Here is a 22,704-nt window from a genome sequence, read left to right as displayed (position 1 = left end):
ATTCCAAGTGTCTGGTTTTCATTTAAGAAAAGAAGTTATTAAGAATCAGGCCTCTATTTTAATTAACAGCAGGGGAGGGACAGGAGGGGCGAGAAATCCTTTTTTATGGGGCAACAGAGAGAAAGCGACGATACACGGTTGAATTTGATTAAGGTCATTGTAGATTTGCAGGATTTACAAGAGAGGGTGCAAAGCCGAGGAGACAGAGAGACGGAGAGACACAAGGTGAGAGCGGGGACGGCTTCGGAGAATACTTTAGACGAATGGCGCGAGGACTTGGGAGACACTTCATTCATTAAACCGATTGATTCATTGTCAGAGTTTCTGTGTTTAGACAACGCAGGGCCCCAGAGACTGGGCAGGCGAGGGAGTGAAAGATCAATGGTGTTTTCAGGAAAGAATGAAGAGCGGAAGAGGGAAAGAGAGATCACCGGCCAAAGTGAGATAGATAGAGGGTGTGTGAGACCCTGAGATGGGGACGGAGAGTAGGGAGCTTAAAGGGAAATATGAAAACAAGACAGAGCAGCTCATAAAAAAGAATGTAGACCAAGATATAGAAGCTGTGTAAAAGATATTAGATTTCAATTTAATAACAATTTTCTTGTTATGAGACAATATTGGGTGTTTTTATTATGTTCCCATATTATGAAAGCATCAATATTCATCAGAGAACATGTACCATTACGCTGTCATATCTCAGCAGCATATTGATATTTCAAATATCGAGTTAGAATATGATATGAAACAATATGTTGTAATGATATTTAAGTTCTAACACTGTCATGGACATGTACAAACAAAACAACAAAAACGAGTGTACAGAAAAATATTCAAAATGTAAGCAAAAGCACACAAGCATCATAGACAATTAAATGCACATGAGTACAGTTTATTCTAAGTATAAAACTGAACCGCATGTGCCAAAAACATTATGCTTAATATGGCAGCACTTGATGTTGGCATATAGTTAGCTATAACTTAGCATTTTTTTAACTATTATTTTCTTTATTTATATACATTTCTTAACTTAAATTAGTTTAAAGTAATTTAAAGTAATTTAATTTAATTTAATTTAATTTAATTTAATTTATTCATCCCCTGCGCAGAAGCGCACCCCCTGCGCAGACGTTTTTTTTACAGGACATGTGAATTACAATGTACAGTATTCGTAATAAATAATTCTATCTCTAACGTTTCCCTTGTTTGCTTTTCAGTGGTCAAGGACATTTGAAAATTCTGGTTTAAACTTTTATTTCAACTTCTAATTTGACTTGGCAACAAAAAACTTGCCTTACTTTTGACCTTATTTTTTAAACTTTTTTACGGCGGTTAAAGTATCGATATATATCGGAAAACACTACACAATCCCAAAGTTAACACAATATACCGCATTTGTCCAAAGCCCCATTATACCATTTCCTCACTGACTCACGTGACTCATTCATTTCAAGAGAAAAACCAAACTATTGACTAACAGGTTGAAGTGTTTGTAAAAGTTATGAAAAGAAAAAAAAGTAGTTGTCAAGCAGCACAATGCTTTTTGAGCATAGCTTCCAAAACTGCTGTGTCATCCCCCAGTCCTCATGCAGGTATCAGGTTCTTGCAGGTTGTTGTACCAACATTGAATCTATATCAAAGTGTTCCCTGTGTTGTCTTCCAGACGCTGTCTACAAGTCCTCTCTCTCTCTGTCTGTGTAGAATATCCCTCGCACACACACCACAGAAAGTTGGCCTCCACGCCCCCCTCCTGCCAATCCCCAGTTGGTATCTGCTCCAGAGAGAGCGCTCAAAAATCTCCTCCCCCATGGCATCACCGGACGCCATCTGAATCATCCCTCACAGCCCCACAGCGTCTGGCAGGCCCCCCGGCAGCAGCTCCCCCATGAGCCCCCCCAGCAGTTTCTGGACGATCAGTACGCTCCAGCTTTTCTATCCCTGCCCCAAAGTGACAGAGGGTGCGCTCCGACTTATGTGATACCAGCCTTCATAGAAAACAGTGCTCATTTTTCATATGACAGATTCCGCCGTGCCAACATCTGTACACTTTAAGCCCTATATTAGAGCATCGGGGTAATGTATGCATCAGCATTTGTTAGGCCCGCAGGACAGATGTTCAGAATCGGTAGCGTGAGCGATTAATAACCCATAGCAGCCATTTATGTGGGGGGGAAAAATGACTATCCAGAACGAAGCTGCCAGCCCCAGTCCCCTCTAAAGGCATATATCCATCGGCCTCTTCACCAGATATGAGTTGTTGGACTGGTGCCACTCCGCCCCACACTCAAGGTCGCTCTTTATCTGTGCTCCTGGACAGGCAGGTGACGCACACCAGCCCTAAGGCAAGGACATCGGGAGCAAAGAGAAATCCAACAGTTTCCCCCAGATATATGACAGGTTGCCTCTGGGGGAGGGGGATTAAATACACCAAAGTAATGCTACAGGGAATAACCTGCCAAGTTGTCAATAATCACTAGCCTGCACAGGCACCATGGGAGTTAGAGGTTTCGGCCAACTCCTCTAAGACATCTTGGGCCCAATCGCTGTTATATATCTTCCTTGTTCTAAGTCCCAGTCCTCAGAGCACAGATACACCTGGAGCCATTTTAGCCCAGTCCCTTTCCACTAAGGCTGGACATATATTGTGCAACTTCCAAATGTTTCCACCTCACACTGTACGAGTTTATTGTCCGAGATGTGCATGGAGCCTAAGCTCACGATTTAATGTGTTCACACTGGTCCAGTTGTCTGATGGAACCTCGGCTCACGCTGTGCGTTTCCTCGACTCCTACGCACCAGCCCCTGACTGGTGTTTCTGTCAAAGAGGAAGTCAAAGCTTGTTTGGTAATAATGTGAACAAGGCGTGTGCATATGGAGACGCAGGTGGTTTGCAGGACGTGGGCATTTGGGTTTGGCTGTTTTGGAGAACGAAAGTGCTTTACATTTGAAACAAAAGACATCATGAAAAACTGTAAAAGCAGAAAATAAAAAGCATTTACCTTCACCTCTTGATGTCCTTCTTTTTCTTTCTTGTGAAATTGCTTCCAGCCATAAAATACATACACCTCTACTGCGTTTTTGCCATTTCATGCAGACGCAGTGAGGGGGAAAGGTGCTGATTTGGGCGGAATCGACTCGTAACTATGCTTCAAGAGCCTGACGGCAGTCGACCGACTTTCCTGATGTGTCAGAAATTCATCCGACCAATCAATGAATCTGATCGCTCCTCGCACCCCCCTGCACACCCAAGCTGAAAATCTGTCCGACTCTAACCATGAGTTGCACAAATCCTGGCTCAAATCGCTCAGTGTATGCCTGACTTGAGGGCCATTTATTAACCATTTTTCAAAAGGCACATCAGACTGTGTTGTATACCTAGTTGACCATGGCGGGAGAATCCATTTCACAAACAAATGCTCTTGTGTCTTCCTCGTTCCAGAGTAAAACAGGTCATCGCCACGAGTGTGAGGACAGAGCTGTGTGACCTCCCCCCTTTCTAACCTGAACCTCCTTGTTTCAGCAGCCTTCCACTTCCATCAGACTTAAAAAGAAATCATTTAAAGTGAAATAAAGTGCGGCACGAATACAAAAGCCGAGAGCCTGATGGAGAAGAGCAGACGGGCACAATGAGGCGAGGTAAGAGCTGAACGCCAGCGAAAGAGACAAGAGAGGGGGGGTGGGGGGGGGGGGCAGGAAAAGCAGCTCAGGCTTATACAGATAAAAAAAAGGAATAAAGGAGAGACAAACAGAGAGCGGCGGCAGTGGAGAGAAAGGAAGAGCAGGTGAAAGAGAGATGACAGAATGGACTGAAGGTAATGACCGGAGGTATTGACGATAGAGAAGGAGCAGAGGAGTGTGTGAACTTGCATGCAAGTTCGTCGTTTTGTTTTATTATCTGTCGCAGTAACAGGTGTATTCTGCCGGAGGGGGGGAGAGCAGGGTGATGATATGACCCTGTGTATCTGCTCAGAGAGCGGATATTAAAATGAACTGAAAGCAAACACCCTCGGTTCCTTGTGATGTGACCTTGAAGAGAAAACGAAATTTAAAAGAACGCCCTCAATGTTACGTGAGTTAGCAGGTGGTCATTTAAGGAAGAAATTATGTTGGTCGTGTCTGGTTTTAAGCGACTGGTGTCTGGTGTCCGACGTTTAGTCCTGCTGTTCCCTATCAGGTGAGAGATTGGCAGCAGCCCTTCTGGTTTCTGATCTGCCAAATAGCAACTGTAATTAGCTGCACGAGATAGATAGCCGAAACCTAGAGACCCACCACAATGTTCTGCAAAGACCTGATTAAGAAGCAATTGGCAGGAGATTATGACCCACTTCTATTATAACCTTGTGCAAGTCGAAAGAAAGGCGGCAAATGAATGCCTGGCAGAGGTTCACTTCTCCGGAATAGTGGTTTTCTTCTTCTTTTTTCTAGGGGCTCTACCACCTGCCAGCTGTAGGAATTTCCACAGTGTGCATCAAATGTGAGCCGGTCATCTCCTTAGTTTGACTGAAAGACTCCGTGGCATGAGATGGGCCTCGTGGGGAGACATGGAAAACGTAGAAATCTGCATTTTTAAATGATCCAAGATACTGTGTTGTCCAAATTATTATAAATTTAAGAGATGGCTTGTTCACTTCTGTGCAGAGAGAAGGAAAACAAATACACGACAGTCAGGACACAGTTTGCTGAACTTGGCAAATACACCAGAAACAAGAGGAGCAGCTCTAAGGGCTTGAAACCGTACGTAACTCTTTAACTGTGTATATTGTTGTTTTTTTATATTGTTATATTGTTCGCTATTGTTAAATTAAATTTGTTGCATGTAAAGTGCACCAACCACACCAAGGCAATTTCCTGTATGTGCAAATATACATGGCAATAAAAAGAATTCTGATTCTGATTCACCAACGAGCACTTGTAAAGGTCATAAACTGACATGTTATATCTTATTTATTTAGTTTGTACAAAAATACACACAAGGTGTAACTTCAGTGACTGCCAAGAGTGCCGACAAGGCACAAGGAAGTCCCACAACCCAGCCAAGAAGTACTCCACCATACGCAGCACAATCTTCTCAGTTCATGCACAACAACAAAGAAAATGAAGCTTTTCTCCTGCTTCCTCCAACAGTTCGAAGACATGCAGGTCAGGTTAATTGTTTATATTGGTATGTTGGTCCATTGATGGACTGGCGACCCGTCCTGGGCGAACCCCACCTCTCGCCGAATGTCGGCTGGGATTGACCCAGGATTCAAACTGGGAAATGTACTTAAAATAACCTTTATGGGTGCTCAATCATTTAAGTTCAGCCTGACTTACGTTATCACATAAGTATAGGGTGTATATTCTATATGAGTTCCAGCTCTTCATCCTAACTTTATGTGGTTTACATGATACACTATTCCAATGAAATTCTAAATATTCAAGATTCAGCTTGATTTGTGTGGCATTATATGAGATCCCCAGTAAATGTTAAAATAAACATCCGTGGACTTGAACAATGTGTGGCTGCACGGCACTCGGCTCAAGCAGAGGCTGCGATGACTAATTCAGCAGCCACTCAAATAGTTTAACCGTCTACGTGTTCATGAATCTCCCGTTTGATTTCTTGCCATGTAATTAACCCTCCGTCCCTGCCTCCCAACAAGTGGCTGCATTCTAATCTTCACTTTCTTTTCTTTCCACATCTGACCCAATTTCTCGTGCTCACTATTGACCCCCTCTTGAACAGCGAGGGGAAAAAACATTGTATTAGGGGATTCTTAATAGAGTAAGAGACGAGCGGAGACATGGAGCCAGACCGAACATAATGTGGGAATGATTAGAAACAGAGGAGGAACGTTATAAACCGGGGAGAAATGTGTGAAAGGACTTAGGAGGGGGGAAAGAGAGAGAGAGAGAGAGAGAGAGAGAGAGAGAGAGAGAGAGAGAGAGAGAGAGAGAGAGAGAGAGAGAGATATCTGATATAAAGATCCCGGTGGTGCGGCCTTGTAAAATAAATAAATAAATAAAAATCCACTCAGCACTCATGCACTCACGGAGGAATTTATTCATAGGAGTATTTATAATGCATGTCCGCAGAACGAATTACTTCCCTGTGCACCTGGGCACGGCCCATGCGTACGGCGTGTAGCCTTTGCATGTCAGTGCAAAAGTGCGCATCGGGTGTGTACGTCTGTCTGGGAGACGGCGTAAGTGCTGACTGATGAGAGAGCATTTGTTTTAATGAGCCTCGAGAGTGGATTCACCTTGAGAGACATTTTGTTTCGGAAAATACACTGTTCCTGCTGCTCGAGCATACAGCGTCAGGGAGTGTGTGTGTGAGTGTATGATATGTGCTGTTGTGAGTTGGTTTTAAAACAAACTTTGAATGACTGTAACCTACAGAGATCCCAAGGTCATCAATGGGGCCCAGGAGCACAGCAAGCTCCTGACAGAGAAGCAGCAGCGGCCCCTCAGCTCAAAACTCTTCATTCTAAAAGAGGTGGAGCTACAGGTGGTACCCAGTGTTCTGCACGGCTTCTGGCATCCCCGCAGGACACCTGCCTCAACATCCCCTCCCAGCAGCTCAGCATAACGGCTGTTGGGCTGCCAAAAGCCATCAAGCATCAGGCGTCCAAACTCCTCCCCTCCCTGCACGTTCAATTCCCATTCTCACTCTCGACCAGAAAGGAAGAGGTCCTGTCGATCAGGGCAACACTCAGCATGCCCTGGTGGAGAAAATCTACTACTCTTCCACTGGACTCCTTGTAATCACTGATCAAAACTTGAAATCACTGATGTCCTAGCCAAAAAGACCTGTGAATCAGACAAAGTTCTAAGAAGGTGCATGTTTGCAGCCTGCTGGAAGAACCACAGCCTTTTTGTAGGTGTTGACCTCCAGACCACATGGCTAATTTGTATTAACAGCTCTCTGTATATGGATTCAGATAAACAGAGTGCTGGCAATAACACCTCGGCTGCCGAATCGCAGCAGTGTGAGAAAGACAGAGAGATGCACCATGGTGCAACCACAGCCAGTGCGGCCCAGGCGTGACCTGATGGGAGCTCAACAGGCTGTTGGGCATGGAGACGGGTCACAATTCCGTGTTTTGGAATCGGGTCCCAAAACCTTGGCAGTTTGGACTACCCTACTGAAGAATATATATATAATACAGGAGTGGAGTAAGGAAATACATTATTTTCCTCTAAAATAAAGGACACGAGAAGCATGAAGTTGCATTAAATTCACATTCCATGCTAAAGTATGTGTACAGTTATTAAATATGACTTGTAGTCTTATTTTCAGATTATGTCCAGATACAGGGCTGATCAGTTTTCAGAAACACATTTCTTTTCTAACACCTCCACGTCCTTGAGTATATTAGTATAAAAAACATGTTAAAAGAAACACCAACACTTAACATCAAACGACAAAGTTATTTCTTTATTTCACAGCATTCTCACCATTTGAATGCGACAACACTGATAATTAACTAGAGTAAAATATAGAGAACACTATGTTTCTACAAAAGTAGCTGCAGCCATGGTTTGCGGGGATTTCTCAGCCAAATTGATAATAATTTAATGCAATTTTTACATCACTTGGATTATATTCAATTATATCGCACCTTTCAGACAGTAGAGTGAGATAGTTGAAGAGATCCCGGATCATCCACCCCGCTGCCTTTTGTCGAGTCACTTAATAACCTGGTGTGTCGGCGGGGTCAGTGAAGCCTTTAATGGTCTGATTATTCATGTGCCACTGAACTAAATTAGAATTAAACATTAAGAGAGTATCCTTCCATAAAAGTCCCTCCAACTGGTTAATCCAGAAATTACGATTTCAATATTTTAGACTCTCCAATCCATTAAACACAACCACATTAGCCGAGGAGGAGCTGATTTACAAGATCTTTTTTTATTCCTCGTAGTGGCAGAATGTCAGATGTGGTGGATTTGATGTGAAACAGCAGACATCTGTTCTGAGTCTCTGTTTCGATGGGGCCGAGTCGGCCGACGATGATATTTACAGTGAGGAGTGAGAGCAGTGATTGGAATACTCTCTCACGTATTAAGATCATTTCCTGTGAATGAGACGCAGAGTGAAATTTAACTAGATCTCAATTTGCCTGAGAGCCCTGGAGCCTCTTTAAAAAACCTACGAGAGGGAGTGAGTGCTGCTTCCATGTGCGAGAGAAAAAAGTCACTTCCCCTCTGAGCCTCTAGGTGTCCCCATGACTAAATCTCCACCTCTCTCCTGCCCCTCTTCTGTGCGAGCTGTCGTCGACTGTTTACATCAGCACATGGCGGAAGCGGTTCTACTCTGTCAAATTTTTCCTGAATTTTTACATAATACATCGATGACAGCTTGAAAGAGCGTTAAAGAGTGAGGTCGCTTGTTTGGGGGGAATCTGCGGAGTGGTGTGCGGCTTGTTTTGTGTCAGATTAATACGGTTTCTACCTGTGAACGACGTGAAGCGGTGCGGTCCATTCGCACACAGCGGCGGTGAAGGGTGGTCACAGCGGGGAGAAGCCGAATGAAGAGCCGGTGAGGATGACACACAGTCCGGTCTCCGAGGGGCGGTGCTGTCCCGTGTGTGTCACGATAGGTTTCAATGTTAAATTAGCTTTACGTGTTTTAAAAAGCAACGCTATTGATTCAGGAGTAAAGACTTAACAAAAACATCGCGGAGGCAAAGCACCTCATCAAAATGATGATGCTTGTAACGCACCTCAGATGCAAAAATGAAAAATAACAAAAAAAAGAAAACTAACGCGTAGAAGACTCAGACAAAGATGTCAAGAGAGTTTGCAGTGATGAGACCCGACGACGTGTTGTCACGTGATCTCCGCAGCGGAGTTAATATGTCGCTTCCGGTCCCTGTGTGCTGCACCCAGCTGCTCCAGAGCTCACCTGGATACCTCAGAGGATGTGATGCTGTTGTGAGCGCGTGTGCGCAGAGAACCTCATTGTCGCAGGATTCTGATTTACCACCACAACAACAACAACTTTGGATGATGGAAAATCCTACAATGAATTATAACCTCAAGGGAATTCTGTCAAACTTGGACTCCCTGCTGAACTGATTAGATTTGCGGTGGTTAAAGGTCAAGGTCACGTTGGGCTCAAAAGACATGTTGTTGGCCTCTTGAATGTGATATCTCAACCACACCTTGAGGGAATGTCTTCATATTTTGATCAGTTGTCACATTTCATCGGTCAAAGATAAAGGTCACAGAATTTAGAAAATAAAGCCATGTAGACTTAAACTGCACTGGTTAGCGGTTATTCTACTTATTTATATATTTGTGTCTGGTTTTCATGTAAGCCATTACTGGTTTCTCCCACATCCCACACGTATTTCAACATTTCATTCATGTATTTGTATTGTGTTAAATAAACTAATTATATAAACTGAAAACACAACTTTTGTAACTACATATACAAGTCATTTAACTAACTAAATTAAAAGAAGACTATAAGCAAACCGATTAAAAAATCTGTAAGAATAACAAATTACAGAACAGGAAATGCAGGACCACACGATTGATATCAGAGAGTGTTTTGTAAAATATTTGGAAATGAATTTAGACTGAAAAATAAGTGTAAAGAAAAGCTGTTTACAATTGTTATCCGTTGGAATTACAGGGCTACATTCATAATTTATGCTTGTGGGAAAATGTGTTTTTAAATCTTAATACAGGTGAAACTAGCTAAAAGGTTTTATTTTGCCTTCTCACTAATTATTGCTAGTAGAGATGTGGAACAGTGTCTCCCCGATCAAAGAATAGCTTTTGATTATTATTTATAACATACCATTAAATAGCCGCTAAAGTTCACTTTGCCAGATAAATGGAGCCCAGTGTAGTATACTGCAGTTAATAATTAACAGTTTATGCAGTAGCCGCTAACAATGATCCAAACTCTGCAGAATATTTTGTTTTGTCTCCAGTTCTATTAGATTTCAGTCGACCTGTGTTGTTGAAACCGAATGTACTTACACGTAAAGCTGGAAAACTTGAAACAGGGTATATTTGAACAGGTTTCCAACGTCACAGCACTGCTCTTCTATTTTTTATACTAATTCTTTTATATATCAAACATTCAAAAACATCTGTTATCCAATCCTCTGCTGACTTCTGTTAATCTGATCAGCACCATGTGGTCCACATATCCTTTTGAACCAAACTGCATTATGGCACATTTGTTGTAGTCTACAACGATAGAAGCATTACTCAGCATAGTCCACTTTTCAATCATATAGGTACAATTGTACCCATTGATAGTTTTCCAGTTTTTAACTTGCAGCTGTGATGTGTGAACGTGAGTAGGAGGGGAGTAAGACTGTCAATCAATTATCGCTGAGAGGAGGTGTAACCTGTTTTTTAAAAGTTCAACCAAGGTTAATTTATAACTGACCGGTAACTACGTACCAACCCCTCTTTCTTTATTGTGGTTTGCTCTGCTCTGCTCTGCTGCCTGGATTGTCCATCTTGAAGGCGAGCAAGGTGCTGTATGTCTGTTTAAGTCTTGTGTTTTCAAAGTGGCAGAACGAGCTGACCGCGCATCAATCAGGGCATGTTTAACTGAAACTCTCCAGTTAAATTCCGTATTCTTATTTGATAAATCACTCAGACTATTAATCATTGATCATAAACAGTTGCACACTAGTTATCTGCTATCTTTCGGATCAGTTAATCTACTTTATTGTTTTTGTAATAAATTCCGCTGCTTTAGGGTTTTGGAGCATGACAACTGTCCCGACAAGCCTTTTTGCCGTATTATCATCACCATGAGCAATGTGTTGTGTCTGTTAGAGCTGCAATCTATCATCTATTTATCGTTAAGTCCAGTGTGAACATTTGCTGCTTTTGTTGCCCGTCTGAAGTCATCGTAAAATAAAAAGACAGCGAGAAAACACCTTTTTCTCTTTTTTCCTCACATGCAGTTTGTGGATCAAACCTTAGTGATATGAAGCTCTTGTGTGCTTTTAAGTGTTTTGCATTCAGTCTTTTTCTTTTAGGGTCAACATTTTTCCTGGAATAAGAATAATAGAACCAAAGGAAGATATTGAAAAATGATATAAATAAAAAAAAGAAGTAACATTGTGTTTCCTCTTGTTTTCAGTCGAGGGTTTGTCAGCGGATTGAAGACGAGCTGCTGTGGATCCTTGCCATGGATAAAGAGTTGACACCTTTGGACTGCCTGCTGCCCTCTGGTATTGGCTTTCTGTCACTATTGGTTCATGTTTATCCATAAATCAATATTCGAGTCCAGATATACTTTATGACATTGGGAAGAAATGTCACAGTTCAGATCCTTGACTGTGATTATGAGTTATAAAGAGTTAAATGTGATACTTTTTTGGGGGGAGGAGGAAATCACTGACCCTTGGCTGTGTGTTCTCATGTCATCTGATTTGACTAAAAAAATCTGTGTGGTACATTTGGTCTTTGTGCACATGTGCAGTTTCTGTTGGATGATTAATTTCCCCAGCGATGATCCAGTATACCCAGTATCTGTTGATAGAAAAAAAAAACAAATAAGATGCTCCAGATGGTCAGCGCTGTCTGCCCTGCAGCCTTGAGGAGGAAGCCGGTTGCAGCTGGCTTTAGCCACCGCTCTCAAAGTGTATGTGACCTCCATGGTGATGTGTGTATGAGTGTGGAAAGCTGATGTGAGCCTAAGGGCAGGTTTTACACATAGAGGAAAAGGTCGAGGGAATCGTATATATCAGTTAGGCCCGTAAAGCAGACAGCGGGCCCATGTGGTTACCTCCGTCTCTTATGTCTGTCTTGCAACGCAGAAACACGTACATCATTTATTCCCATGAAATGTTTTAGAGACCTTATTTACGAGAAGCAATATCATGACTGGCATGACAAATTATTTCTGCATTGCTTGATATTGATCTTGGGATTCTTGGGTTCTACAGCAGACACAGAGACAAGGCAGGTTCGTCCACAGTGCAATACAATAAGATAACCGTGAGCTGTTTAGAGACGTATCTGTGGCTTTTATGTCCCTCGAAGAATCTCTCTTATGTGGTTTTATTTTACAAAGAATTGTTATTTGCTTTTGCAGCGTTCCTTCAACCAGCCACCGTTTGAACTGCTGAAGAATCCGATGTTAAGTTGTATTCTAGTTAAACATGGAAAATCTTGTCTTCTCGTTGTCTGTTTTCCGACATTCATTGAGGATTTACATGAAAAACACAACACCAGAGAAAAAATATTGGCCGCTGAATGCTTTGGTCTATGCCAAGACCTGATTTATGTCCATGCTGTCAAAGTGATTTAAATGCTCCATATTTTACACCTCCTCTAGTGTTTTATTTGACATTTTGATACCAATAGGAAGATATATATGGCTTTAAGATCGGAAAAGCATCTCAATATAGTTTTAAATCTCCCCTCTCATACTATGTGCTTGAGCTCTAGCAAGAACAGGCTGGTTTGGGTCTGTCGGGTTTGAGTGATGCATAGTCAGGCCTACCACGCGTAGCATATTCCTGCTGCTCTGCCCCGGAAAATCTCACCAGTAAATGCGATGGTAAATCTGTGCTAAAGTGAGCCGAACAGATGGTTCGAATTGGAACCAAGATGCTTCGGCTGAATTTGGGGGTTTGAATCCCTGGATCTTCTAGGTGTGTTGGTGGGCACAGTGTTGCGAAAATCCTGGGCCAATGCCGGAATAGCAATGTCCCTCATTTCAACTCACTCCTCTGAGCTGCTAGACCCCTCGGGGCTAGACCGGTACAGTGCCAGTATGTTTCAGGGCCAGACACAGGAACGTGCATGGCAAGAGACTGGGAGACCAGCAGGGACTTCAGGGCAGTGGGTGATGGGACAGCTGGGACAGCAAGAGTGGAATAAGGAAACTGAAAAATATTAGGAAGAGGAAAAGGAGCGGTCTCCTTTTCCGTCACTACCAGACCTCGTGGAGATTTGAATGGGATTAATTGGGACTGCAGACATCTCATAGGGTATGGGTGATGGTGTTTAAGGGAAATTATGACAGCAATATGTTTTGCCTGGGCAGCAACTGAAGACGGTGACTGTATTTCACAAAAATACGGAAGTCAAGAAAGCATGTTTTAAAGGAGATATTTTGAGTATTGGAGTATTCATAATCTCATTTTGTACAGAAGGAGATGTTTAATTTGAGTGTGTTGAATTATGAAAAATGACGGTTACAAATTAAGGTGATGAACCTAAATTATTCTAATCTTAATTAGTGTTTAATCAAAGCCAAGCCACCATTTGACTAAAGGGAAGCCCTTCGTTGATCAATACTTTGTTTATGGCTCCTTCATTTACGATTTATCAGCCGTTGTTTGCGCTGACGTAGAGATTTATTGTTTGACATTTGCTCGGGGCGGCGTGTCAATCAAACAATGAGCCCATGATTCTCCATCGATCTGCTTTGACCCTCACTCGCGCTGGCTTGAGGCTGCAGAGGGCCGGCAACCAATCATAGCTCATGTTTTTTTTTTTTTAGGAACATGATGGACATAATGCCTGTGAGTATTACTGGAGGGACTCTATAGGCTTTTTGTACTACATTATTTACCATATATTTATGATAGTATATGCTGCATTGTAGTGCATTGCGTTCTTCTTTTTTGGCTCCTCTCCTTCTCTGTCTCCATTGATTCTTCTGGAATGTTTTAAATCACTACAATAATCCCATTAAACTACAAAGGCTACTGTAATCACACCTCTGTTCATGTACATATGCCGGTATAAATTCTGGCATGTGTGTGATTTGTGCAGAGTGGGAACACAGAACTGCTTGTTCAGCTGGAAAATCAATAACCCCAAAGGCCAACATCAGTCAAGAGGCACTCACTTCCGCTATCAGCTGTTGTGAAGCATCCATTGAGACAAATGTTTGCTTAAATGTGTGAGCCAAGCGTTATCGGCTACACTGGTCACTGTTCAAATCCGAGATTTATTCTGAAGATTTCACAGGTCGCGCAAATAATCCCCAAATGGTTGCAGAATAATGGTTTTTCCATTCAGATGAAGATCTGTATGAGATTCCCTGAATTGTAATTTATTTTTCTAACTCTTTGCAATATGAACAGCTTGTCCCCCGTTAGATCAGTTTAAAGTGTATTTCTGTGTCTTCTTTAGTTTAATCCCTTGAAGGAACTGCTTATCTAGACTCTCGAAGGAGGATATAAAAACATCCCCTGGATATATAAATTCTAAAACACCTAGTGTGCACAGTTAGCAATCACCACTTTGCACAAATGTATATTTTTGGAATATTTAATGTGATGGTTTACCTATGTTCTTGGATGTTGCCTGTGTGTGTTTGTGATATTTATGCTGTCTGGCACTTTATACAAAAATCCAAAGGTGACATTTCTTTGAAAAGGGTGCACAAAAGGCTGCACTGTATGTGTGTGTGTGTGTGTGTGTGTGTGTGTGTGTGTGTGTGTGTGTGTGTGTGTGTGTGTGTGTGTGTGTGTGTGTGTGTGTGTGTGTGTGTGTGTGTGTGTGTGTGTGTGTGTGTGTGTGTGTGTGTGTGTGTGTGTGTGTGTGTGTGTGTGTGTGTGCACGCACTCTTATGACCAAGGTTTATCTGAAAAGTCACGGCTGGTTGAGTTTGTGTTTTGGTTCTCTCCATACACCTCCAGCCAATTAAGGGACAACACTGACAAATCTACCCCCCCCCCCTTACCCTTCCATGTGTTCACCTTTCTTTACCTCCTCCTCTGTCTCCCCTTTATCCCCCCCTTCTTACCCTCTTCCTTTAACCACACCAGTCTGGGGTTGACATTCGCTTGGAAATGACCTTCCAGGTGATGTGAATTTTATAACAACATCAAGCCGCCGCAAAAAAAGTCACACACCCAAAGGACTTTTTTTTTTTTCTACACACCTTTTTGGCAAAGCTCAAACTCTCTCTTTACACTTGAGTTTTTCAGGACACAAGGTGATATACTTTTGGAAAAGAGAATTCCGAGAAACCAGAACTATATTCTAATTATTTCTCTTTCGCTGTTGCTTCTACTGGTGCACGCCTTAATAGATACGTCCTCTCGTGCTGCCTTGAAACTAGGATCCAGTTTGGATGTATTTACATAAATACAGTTTAGGAGAGAGGGAAGGGGGAATTGCAATCATGTGTTGTGTTGCTTAATTTTGCATATGGCATTTTGGGTTTGCCATGAAACAATGCAACTTTAAAGATTGGATGAGAAATCATTCATACAGCAGACATGAAAAGATAAATGAGTGTGAATGCGAAGGGGAAGCAAGGTGGTGCTCTGGTCTTTGGTCCTATGAGGGATGTTTATCGAGCAGCTCTGTGTTTTACTTGTGTCACTCAATGCAGAGCCTCCGATAATTTAATTTTTCATCCCCTGCAAATAGAAAATTGACAGTCCTGAGGCATTAGTCACTGGATCTGCATCAGCAGCAGAGCACAAAGAAGAGCTAAAAGCAAGATGGATGCGGGGGTTACCGGAGGAAATAGATTTATGAAATGATAAATCGATGACTGGGAATGAGAGTTTGGCACAGGGACGTGGAGGTACGCTGAGAGGAAGGAGAGAAGCTACAGATGCTGTGTCACCGAGGGCAAAGTATCGAGCACCGATGAGATGAGTACACACCGTCACAGATTTGCCCTTTTTTTATTAATATTAAAAGGAAAAGGTCATGGTCAAGAAGAGTGTCATGTACTGCATTTGGGGAAAGTCATAGAATCATTTGGATCCACGTTGTCTGCACTATGGTTAGAGGTTTTTCTCAATCCTCTGATGCTCCATGCAAACCACTCGCAGCCTCACTGGATCTCGTGGAAAGCGATTTGAACTCTGATGAAACCAATACTCGTTTGAAATGTTTTCCGTTTGTAATCCTCTTTTCCCGCTCTCCATGTGGAGCATAATAATGCCCTTATTATCATGGCTTTGCATTAATTATGCTCCTTAATTAGCACATTCAGTGCCACAAACAGCGACCTACAATCTGGATTTAAAAGATTTTTTCGCTGTGAACATGTAAATAATCAGGGTCTTTACAGTTTCTGCTGGTTGACTGTTACACTCCATCAACCGTCTAATTATTTATCATTCATGGATTTGCTCTCTTTTCTTCTGCCCCTTTTCAGGCACGCTCAAAATCTGTCTGATCATCCTCAACCAGCCTCTGGATGTGAGCCACCTGCACATCCTGTGGAGTAAAGGTAGATGTCTGACACAGATCTAACTCACCCTCATCATATCACTTACATCCCATCTGCACTGGTTTGCATTGAGAGTCTGATCCTGTGTTGTTTTGTGCTCCGTGTCGCAATTGATGTGCAAAATATGAATTGCTGCCATATCACTTCCCCCCCCTACCTGCTGCCCACATTTCCTATGACTTGTGTTTTAATGAAGTTATGGTGTATATAATTTTTGGGGAGAAAATAATTTTGCCTTCTTCAAGGGTGAGTTGTATTTATTTATTTAATGACTTCTGCAGCTGCGTGATGTGAAAAATGATCCACAGCACGAAACAGTACAGTTTGTTCTTATCAGAGATATTTGGAGCAGTGTTCCAATTACACAGTGGCTTTCGAGGACCCTATTTGGTCTCTGACATTCTTATTTATAATCCATAGCCTGTTCAAATATACAAAATAAAATCACTTTTTTGTCTAGCTTAATGATTTACCATTCAAATACCGTGGCCATGCCACCTCAAGCCTCTTTTTCATGGACAATAAACCAACTAATACCTGCCAACATCTGGCTTTCGTCTGCAATGAGGATTGATGAGACCTGAATTCCCTCCCACGGTCAAATGACTCCGCAGTAGACGCAGGTCCCATCGGCGGTGATTGAAACGAGACGTCTTGGTGATTTGGCTGATTCAGCCCATAGGCAGAAAGCGAGGTGAGAGAGCACCTCTGATTTCTGTGGGTTTGTGATGTTGAACATGGAGATTAACAGAAAGACAAATTCCTCTACCGGCAATGGGAATAGAGTCAATTATCTCTTTTGGTGGGTTTACATGCTTTTAAAAAACCCATGTGGTGTAAAGTTAAAACAATTATGGTTTTAGGGCAGCGCCGACATGCATGGATGGACACAGCGGGAATAGTTAGTCATTATTAGTGATGACATTGTTCAAATTTGGGATTTTAATGAGCGAAAAACCTACATTTGCATATTTTTTTAATATTATTTACATTTCAAGAAGCTCATTTTACAGAAAAACTAAGTCGGCCTCCTATTTCTCCTGTTTAACCATGATTTGCATAATTATTAAGTTAAGTTTCTAGGTGGCAAGGATGGCCACTCCAAAATATGTAACATCCCTGACTGTGTCCACTGCTCATGCTACAGGTGCTACCAACGGATTGGAATGTGGCATCAGTTATGCATGGGTTCGAAAGCCCTCATTTTAGTATGAATGGAACAAAAGTGTGTGACTTGATCAAGTACCCAACACTCAGCCGACAGGACATGGATACAACGGTCAACCCTTAACAAATCTACCTTCACTACTGACTCAGATCTGCTGCCTACATCTATGAGGCCTCTTGCGGTTCTTTAGCAATGGGGATAAATGATAGGCTGAGACATGAACATATAGGAAGTACTGTACAGTCCTGGGAACCTGGATGCAGTCCTGGGAACCTGGATGTACAACCCTTCTGTGGGGTTCCACTTCAGCAGCTCCATGCCCGAGGGCGCTGATTATTGTTGAAGATGCCGGTCACAAGCTTGCTGGCAGTTTGTGAAACTAGAAAGTCCCCAGGAAAGATTAGAGCTGCATCTCCTTTCTTTTTTCTTTCTGCAGGCGTTAACTAGAGGATATAAAAATGGATTTGGTTTTCATCTGCTTCATGAATAAGCCAGGGCCCTTAATCAGAGTGAAAGAGGAACAGAAATTCAGGGAAATTCAGAAAAAACTTTCACAAAAGGCTTATTGAGAAAAAAAAACGAGGTGTCGCTTATGAGACGTGACGATGCATTGCAGCTCCCTGGCTGTGATGTATTAAACACCCACAGCCGAGTTTGAAACTTTAAAGCAGACAATGTGTGTCCTACATTTGTTTTAGTTCTTTAGTTGTGTAAAATAATCAGCAAGAGTGCCTCACCAGACAAGAAAAACTTGAAACTAACTCAAGTGTTAAGCACAAATTCAAATTATCAAGGACGGAGGTAAAACTTTTGTCTGCAATCAGTCGTTCTCAACATGTAACAGCCAAAAAAAGATCTCACACAAACGTATGAAAAGAACTCCTCTGTAACTTCGCGGAGGAACTTCGATGGCAAACTTGTGCTTTAAATCACATTAGGTTGAATTTTAATGAAGACTGCTTTTATATCTTATCAAAAGCCAGAAGGCACCTGAGCCATTTTCCACTGTACAGCAGCCACTCAGTCAGATGCATGCTGCTCTCTTGGGTCGTGGCTTTTCGCTAAAGAAAAAATATTTAATGACATTTGATAGAGCAATTTCCTCATCTGATTTTACGCCAAAAGGTTGGCTTCTGTATACTCTATAAAGGGGGAAAATATAATTTAAAGAAAGAAAAACACATACAACATTCATCAAAATGAACGCAATACGTGTTTAATGTAAAGAGAACGTCTGGATTGATGCTAAATCTCATCAGTCTCACACCGCACACCCAGACTAAAAGGGAAAGGCCCGTTTTCTATAGATTCTCAGCGATACTATAAAAAATCACATTGCTTTTTCCTGGAGAAAATAGCAGCTGTAATTTGATTTGAAATGCATTGGAAAACCCACTTCTATTTTTAGTGCAAGCAATAAACAATACCTAAACTGAGGACAGATTTCCAATGTTCTGTTTAAATTGTCTGTTCACCCCTGTCCTGCATCATATTAGGCGCGAAATAGATTCTTTTTACGCCCGGTTGATTGTAGCTCGCCCTCGACAAAGTCTGCAGATTGATAATCTGGTCAACTCTCCAAAGTGGGTTAGGGATTACACTTTACATAAATTAATTATGGGGCTTTTGCATGTCCTTTTGCTGATTGTCTCATTTTTTGCTATCACATCCAATATTCACCAGCAGAACAGGAACAGGAACTAACAAACCAGCAGCAAGATTCGGCAATATCAGATGTTCTCTGTCAGAGGGCAGATTTGGCCATTTGCCCACATTTAGACAAGGCGACTTATGAAATAGTTTCAGAGAGAACCTGGGCAGTTTCTGAAGTGCCACGAGCTAAAGGGACACTGCTCGGGTGAGGAAGTCAGAAATGTGAAAGCTCAGATCAGTTTTGCTCTCGGCGGCAGTGCCCATTGCACTTGAAGAACGTATTTGACAGGAGGATGATTGGGCTTGAATGACAGATTTCATGTCTCCCACAGTTTGATGTTAAACACTCTCATAGCATGTCTATCACCCCCCTCGCTTGATTCGCCATGTAATTTTGATGTTGTTTATTGGATAAACAGATGTCGCCGCGCGTGTCTGAGTAGCGTGTCACTCTCCGGATGGTTGTTCGCCTGGAGGCCCCCGAGCCAAGGTCTCCACCCTGACAGACACAGACATCCGCACACAAACATGCGCACGGTGCTCTCAGGTCCTGTGATGTGGTGCCCCTGGGCCCCCTCATCATCTGTGGGAGAAGTGGAGCAGCAGGGAGGCAGAGGAGCAATGTGGGCTGGGAGAGCGCAACGCCGATCAAAGTGAGGCTCATTCACAGGTGCCAAGTGCGGTGTTGTGAAGTGGGATCAAGCTGCTGATCTCACTCACGCATCCGCTCACTCATCAAGTCCATCGGTCCCCCACTTCCACACCTAGTCACTCACTTGATCACTCAATCGGTTACTCGTTTATTAGCTACTCCCGGTGAAAAGACACAAACAAGCAGTTCAATAAAGCAATCAGCGGAGGAGACTCTCTCTCCAAGACAACAACGGGGGGAAAAACTGTCCCGTGTTTACTACAAGTGCCTCATTTCATCATTTGTTGATGCGGAGCAGCTTGCCGAAGCTGAAGTTTGTGAACATCACCCTCGTCAGTCGAGTATCAGCTTTGCGATCAAGGCTGGTTGGATAAACACACAACCCTAACACACGCATACACACGCGCGCACACACACACACTTGGTATACTAAATTTAAGCACACATTTCAGAGCTAATAGCCGTATCGAGTATTTGAAGACAGACGTTTTCGGAGGACGGGTGGATAGAAATCTGAAAAGAGCTAAAAGGCAAATTCGATCGGGGCCGTCAGTGGAGGAGAAAAGAGTGAAATTGTGTAAAATTCTGCCGCCCAGAATAACAAAGGGAAGGACGGAGCGGAAGAGTAAAGAGTAAGAGGGGCCTGGAGAGAAATAAAATGTTTGTGCAGGAAATCAATCAAATTCAAGGCGAGGTGTAGAGAGCAGGAGGAACCTGGAGACAGGCTGACGGGGGGGGGGGGGGGGGGGGGGTGGACTGATGGATGGCGGAGTGGCGTCACGGCATCTTAATGGGGATAATAATCTTTTCAGCGCTCTTCATGACCGTTTGCCCTCTCCTGCACTGCACCAAAGCCCCAACCTGACAGGTATTAACACTCATTGCTAACCTCATCAATACTGGCATTCAGTGGAATACCCCGCACAGCAGTGTATGTGTATGTGTGTGTGTGTGTGTGTGTGTGTGTGTGTGTGTGTGTGTGTGTGTGTGTGTGTGTGTGTGTGTGTGTGTGTGTGTGTGTGTGTGTGTGTGTGCATGAATGTCTCCATGCACCTTTTCTCCATCATATTCAGCAGTGACAGAGATGATAAAAATAATAGCGAAAGCTCCGAAATGACATGTTTCATTGCAGGCCCTGCAGGAAGGGATTATGATAGCTAGTTGATTTAAAAGGTCGTCTCCTCAGACACTTTCTGCTGGCCCCGCTCGGCTCGCATCAGATCGTCGTCGCCATTCATACCGTCATGTCTACGCGTGCGAGTCCCTGTCGCGTTTGTCAAACTGAAATAATCCGAGGTGAGCGAGGAGATGAGGGAGTCGGTTAAGCCTTCGCATCGGAATCGTGGCGCGCTTCAAATAGCCGACAACTCTTTGTTTTCAGTCGGAGAACGACAGTAATTGTGTCTTCGCTGTGTGTGAATGGAGAGCAGATGCAGACATTGTGTTTCCTCAAGTTAGGTTTCCTCACTTTTGCTTTATACAGTGATGAACACAAATGGGACTTTTGGGAATCTAGAAAGATGGAGACTGAAGAAAAACTTTTGAAAGAGCCTCAGCTGTGTGAATTTTGAGGCGTGTAAATGTTTTTTTGTCAAGAAGAGCAGCCTTGAAATAAAAGGAGAATCAAATTGTTTACTATTTGACATGCAGACAGGAAGACTACTAAAGCGAGCCAATCAATAACCCTAACACAAGGGGGGGGGGGGTATTGATTCATATAATACAGGATACAGGGATTGCACATTTGTTGGGTAAACTATGGGTAAACAAATTGACAAATCTAATATCAGCACATGTCCAGCTGTTTTTTCTGTCCCCAACATTGCAACATCTTGGTCTGATTGTCATAAGGACCATCTGTGGACCAATGCACTCCATGTGGGTCCCGCATTATTCTGTGTTGTGCCCCTGCATGATTATCATGCCTGCTGCGAGGCCATAGAGAGCTAACCACTGGACCACGTAGATCTCGTGTATAATTAAAAATGTATGATAAGCTAGTTTGACCTCAAGAATGCACACAAGAAGTGCATGTTGATGAGAAACACTGAAAATAAAATGTATTGTTGTCACCAAAATTGCACTAAAGCAAAAAAACATTGTATTTGTTTATATGTAATAGCGGCCAAATTCCTATACTGCACCGCCTCTGTTGTGGGATTTAGCACCAATTTTTTTTTGATCTAGCATTAGCATAGAGCTTTTTTTATTTTAGCCAAGGTAGGAGGCTCCAGTATAAACCACTGCAGAAAACCATGACATAATTTAACAGGAACATTACAGTGCAAAGGAAAAGCAATATTGAAAGTGATCCCTGGCTTCCATACAGCACTGGAAGGGTCCTAATGCTTATAAAACAAGCATTGGCAAGGACAAACCTCACATGGAAAGATTTTGTGTCACACTGCGTGTAATCGCATCAGATTTCCTGGAGCTGCATCTGTGTGTGTGCGTGTGTGTGTGTGTGTGTGTGTGTGTGTGGATGGTAGACCATGCAAACAGAGAAAATGGAGAGAAGTAACAAGTATGAAAATTATTCAGTGTGTGTGTCCCTCATACACAAATAATGACTGATACCTTCACAGTCGTGTCTACTAAGCTTAAATGAGAGTTTCTCTGTTTTTCCAGAAGTTGTTATTCGAAGACTTCCACAGCCTTTGCACTCTGATAGAGATAATGAGTCATTTACATTCCAATCTTGTTTTGATGCCAAAGCATAAACAGCGGGTGGCACGGGTGCTGGATAAAAGCACTACCTTGAATGTAAGTGTTATGTGTGTTATGTGTTATTTACATCAATTCAAATGCTTCTGCATTCTCTCACCTTTTGAGCACTGAAGCCAAGGGTAGTTCGATTTAGTACGATTCCTCTCCGTGAAAGAATCGTCATTTCTCTCCATCAAGTCTAATTAGAAACAAATATTTTCATCACAGAAGCTTTCTATTTATTTTTTCCTGTAATGTAGTGAGTGAGTGAGAGTGTTCATGCATAGTGTGCTTTACTCCTGCTGCACCCCAGCTGGCTATTGCTGACACCATTTTCAATTAACTACA

The 22,704-nt window shown here is 42.6% G+C and overlaps 1 protein-coding gene across 2 annotated transcripts in view; it reads left to right on the top strand.

The window, feature by feature from the left end:
- Nucleotides 1-8,242: 8,242 nt before the first annotated feature.
- The window catches only part of tpk1 (thiamin pyrophosphokinase 1), a 68,356-nt gene continuing 53,894 nt past the window's right edge, over nucleotides 8,243-22,704 (top strand). The window contains exons 1-3 of one of the 2 annotated variants that reach the window (XM_062379520.1): nucleotides 8,243-8,521; nucleotides 11,102-11,192; nucleotides 16,103-16,177. In XM_062379520.1, the coding sequence (XP_062235504.1) occupies nucleotides 11,150-11,192; nucleotides 16,103-16,177 (118 nt within the window). In that variant the 5' untranslated portion in view covers nucleotides 8,243-8,521; nucleotides 11,102-11,149. Of the gene's footprint in view, nucleotides 8,522-10,421; nucleotides 10,483-11,101; nucleotides 11,193-16,102; nucleotides 16,178-22,704 lie in introns of those variants that run through there. The other variant, XM_062379521.1, reaches the window with a different exon arrangement.

Source organism: Platichthys flesus, chromosome 21 (assembly GCF_949316205.1).
Source record: "Platichthys flesus chromosome 21, fPlaFle2.1, whole genome shotgun sequence".
Taxonomy (NCBI): Eukaryota; Metazoa; Chordata; class Actinopteri; order Pleuronectiformes; family Pleuronectidae; genus Platichthys; species Platichthys flesus.
Note: the sequence above shows the minus strand (reverse complement) of the source record. Positions and strands in the feature narration are given on the sequence as shown.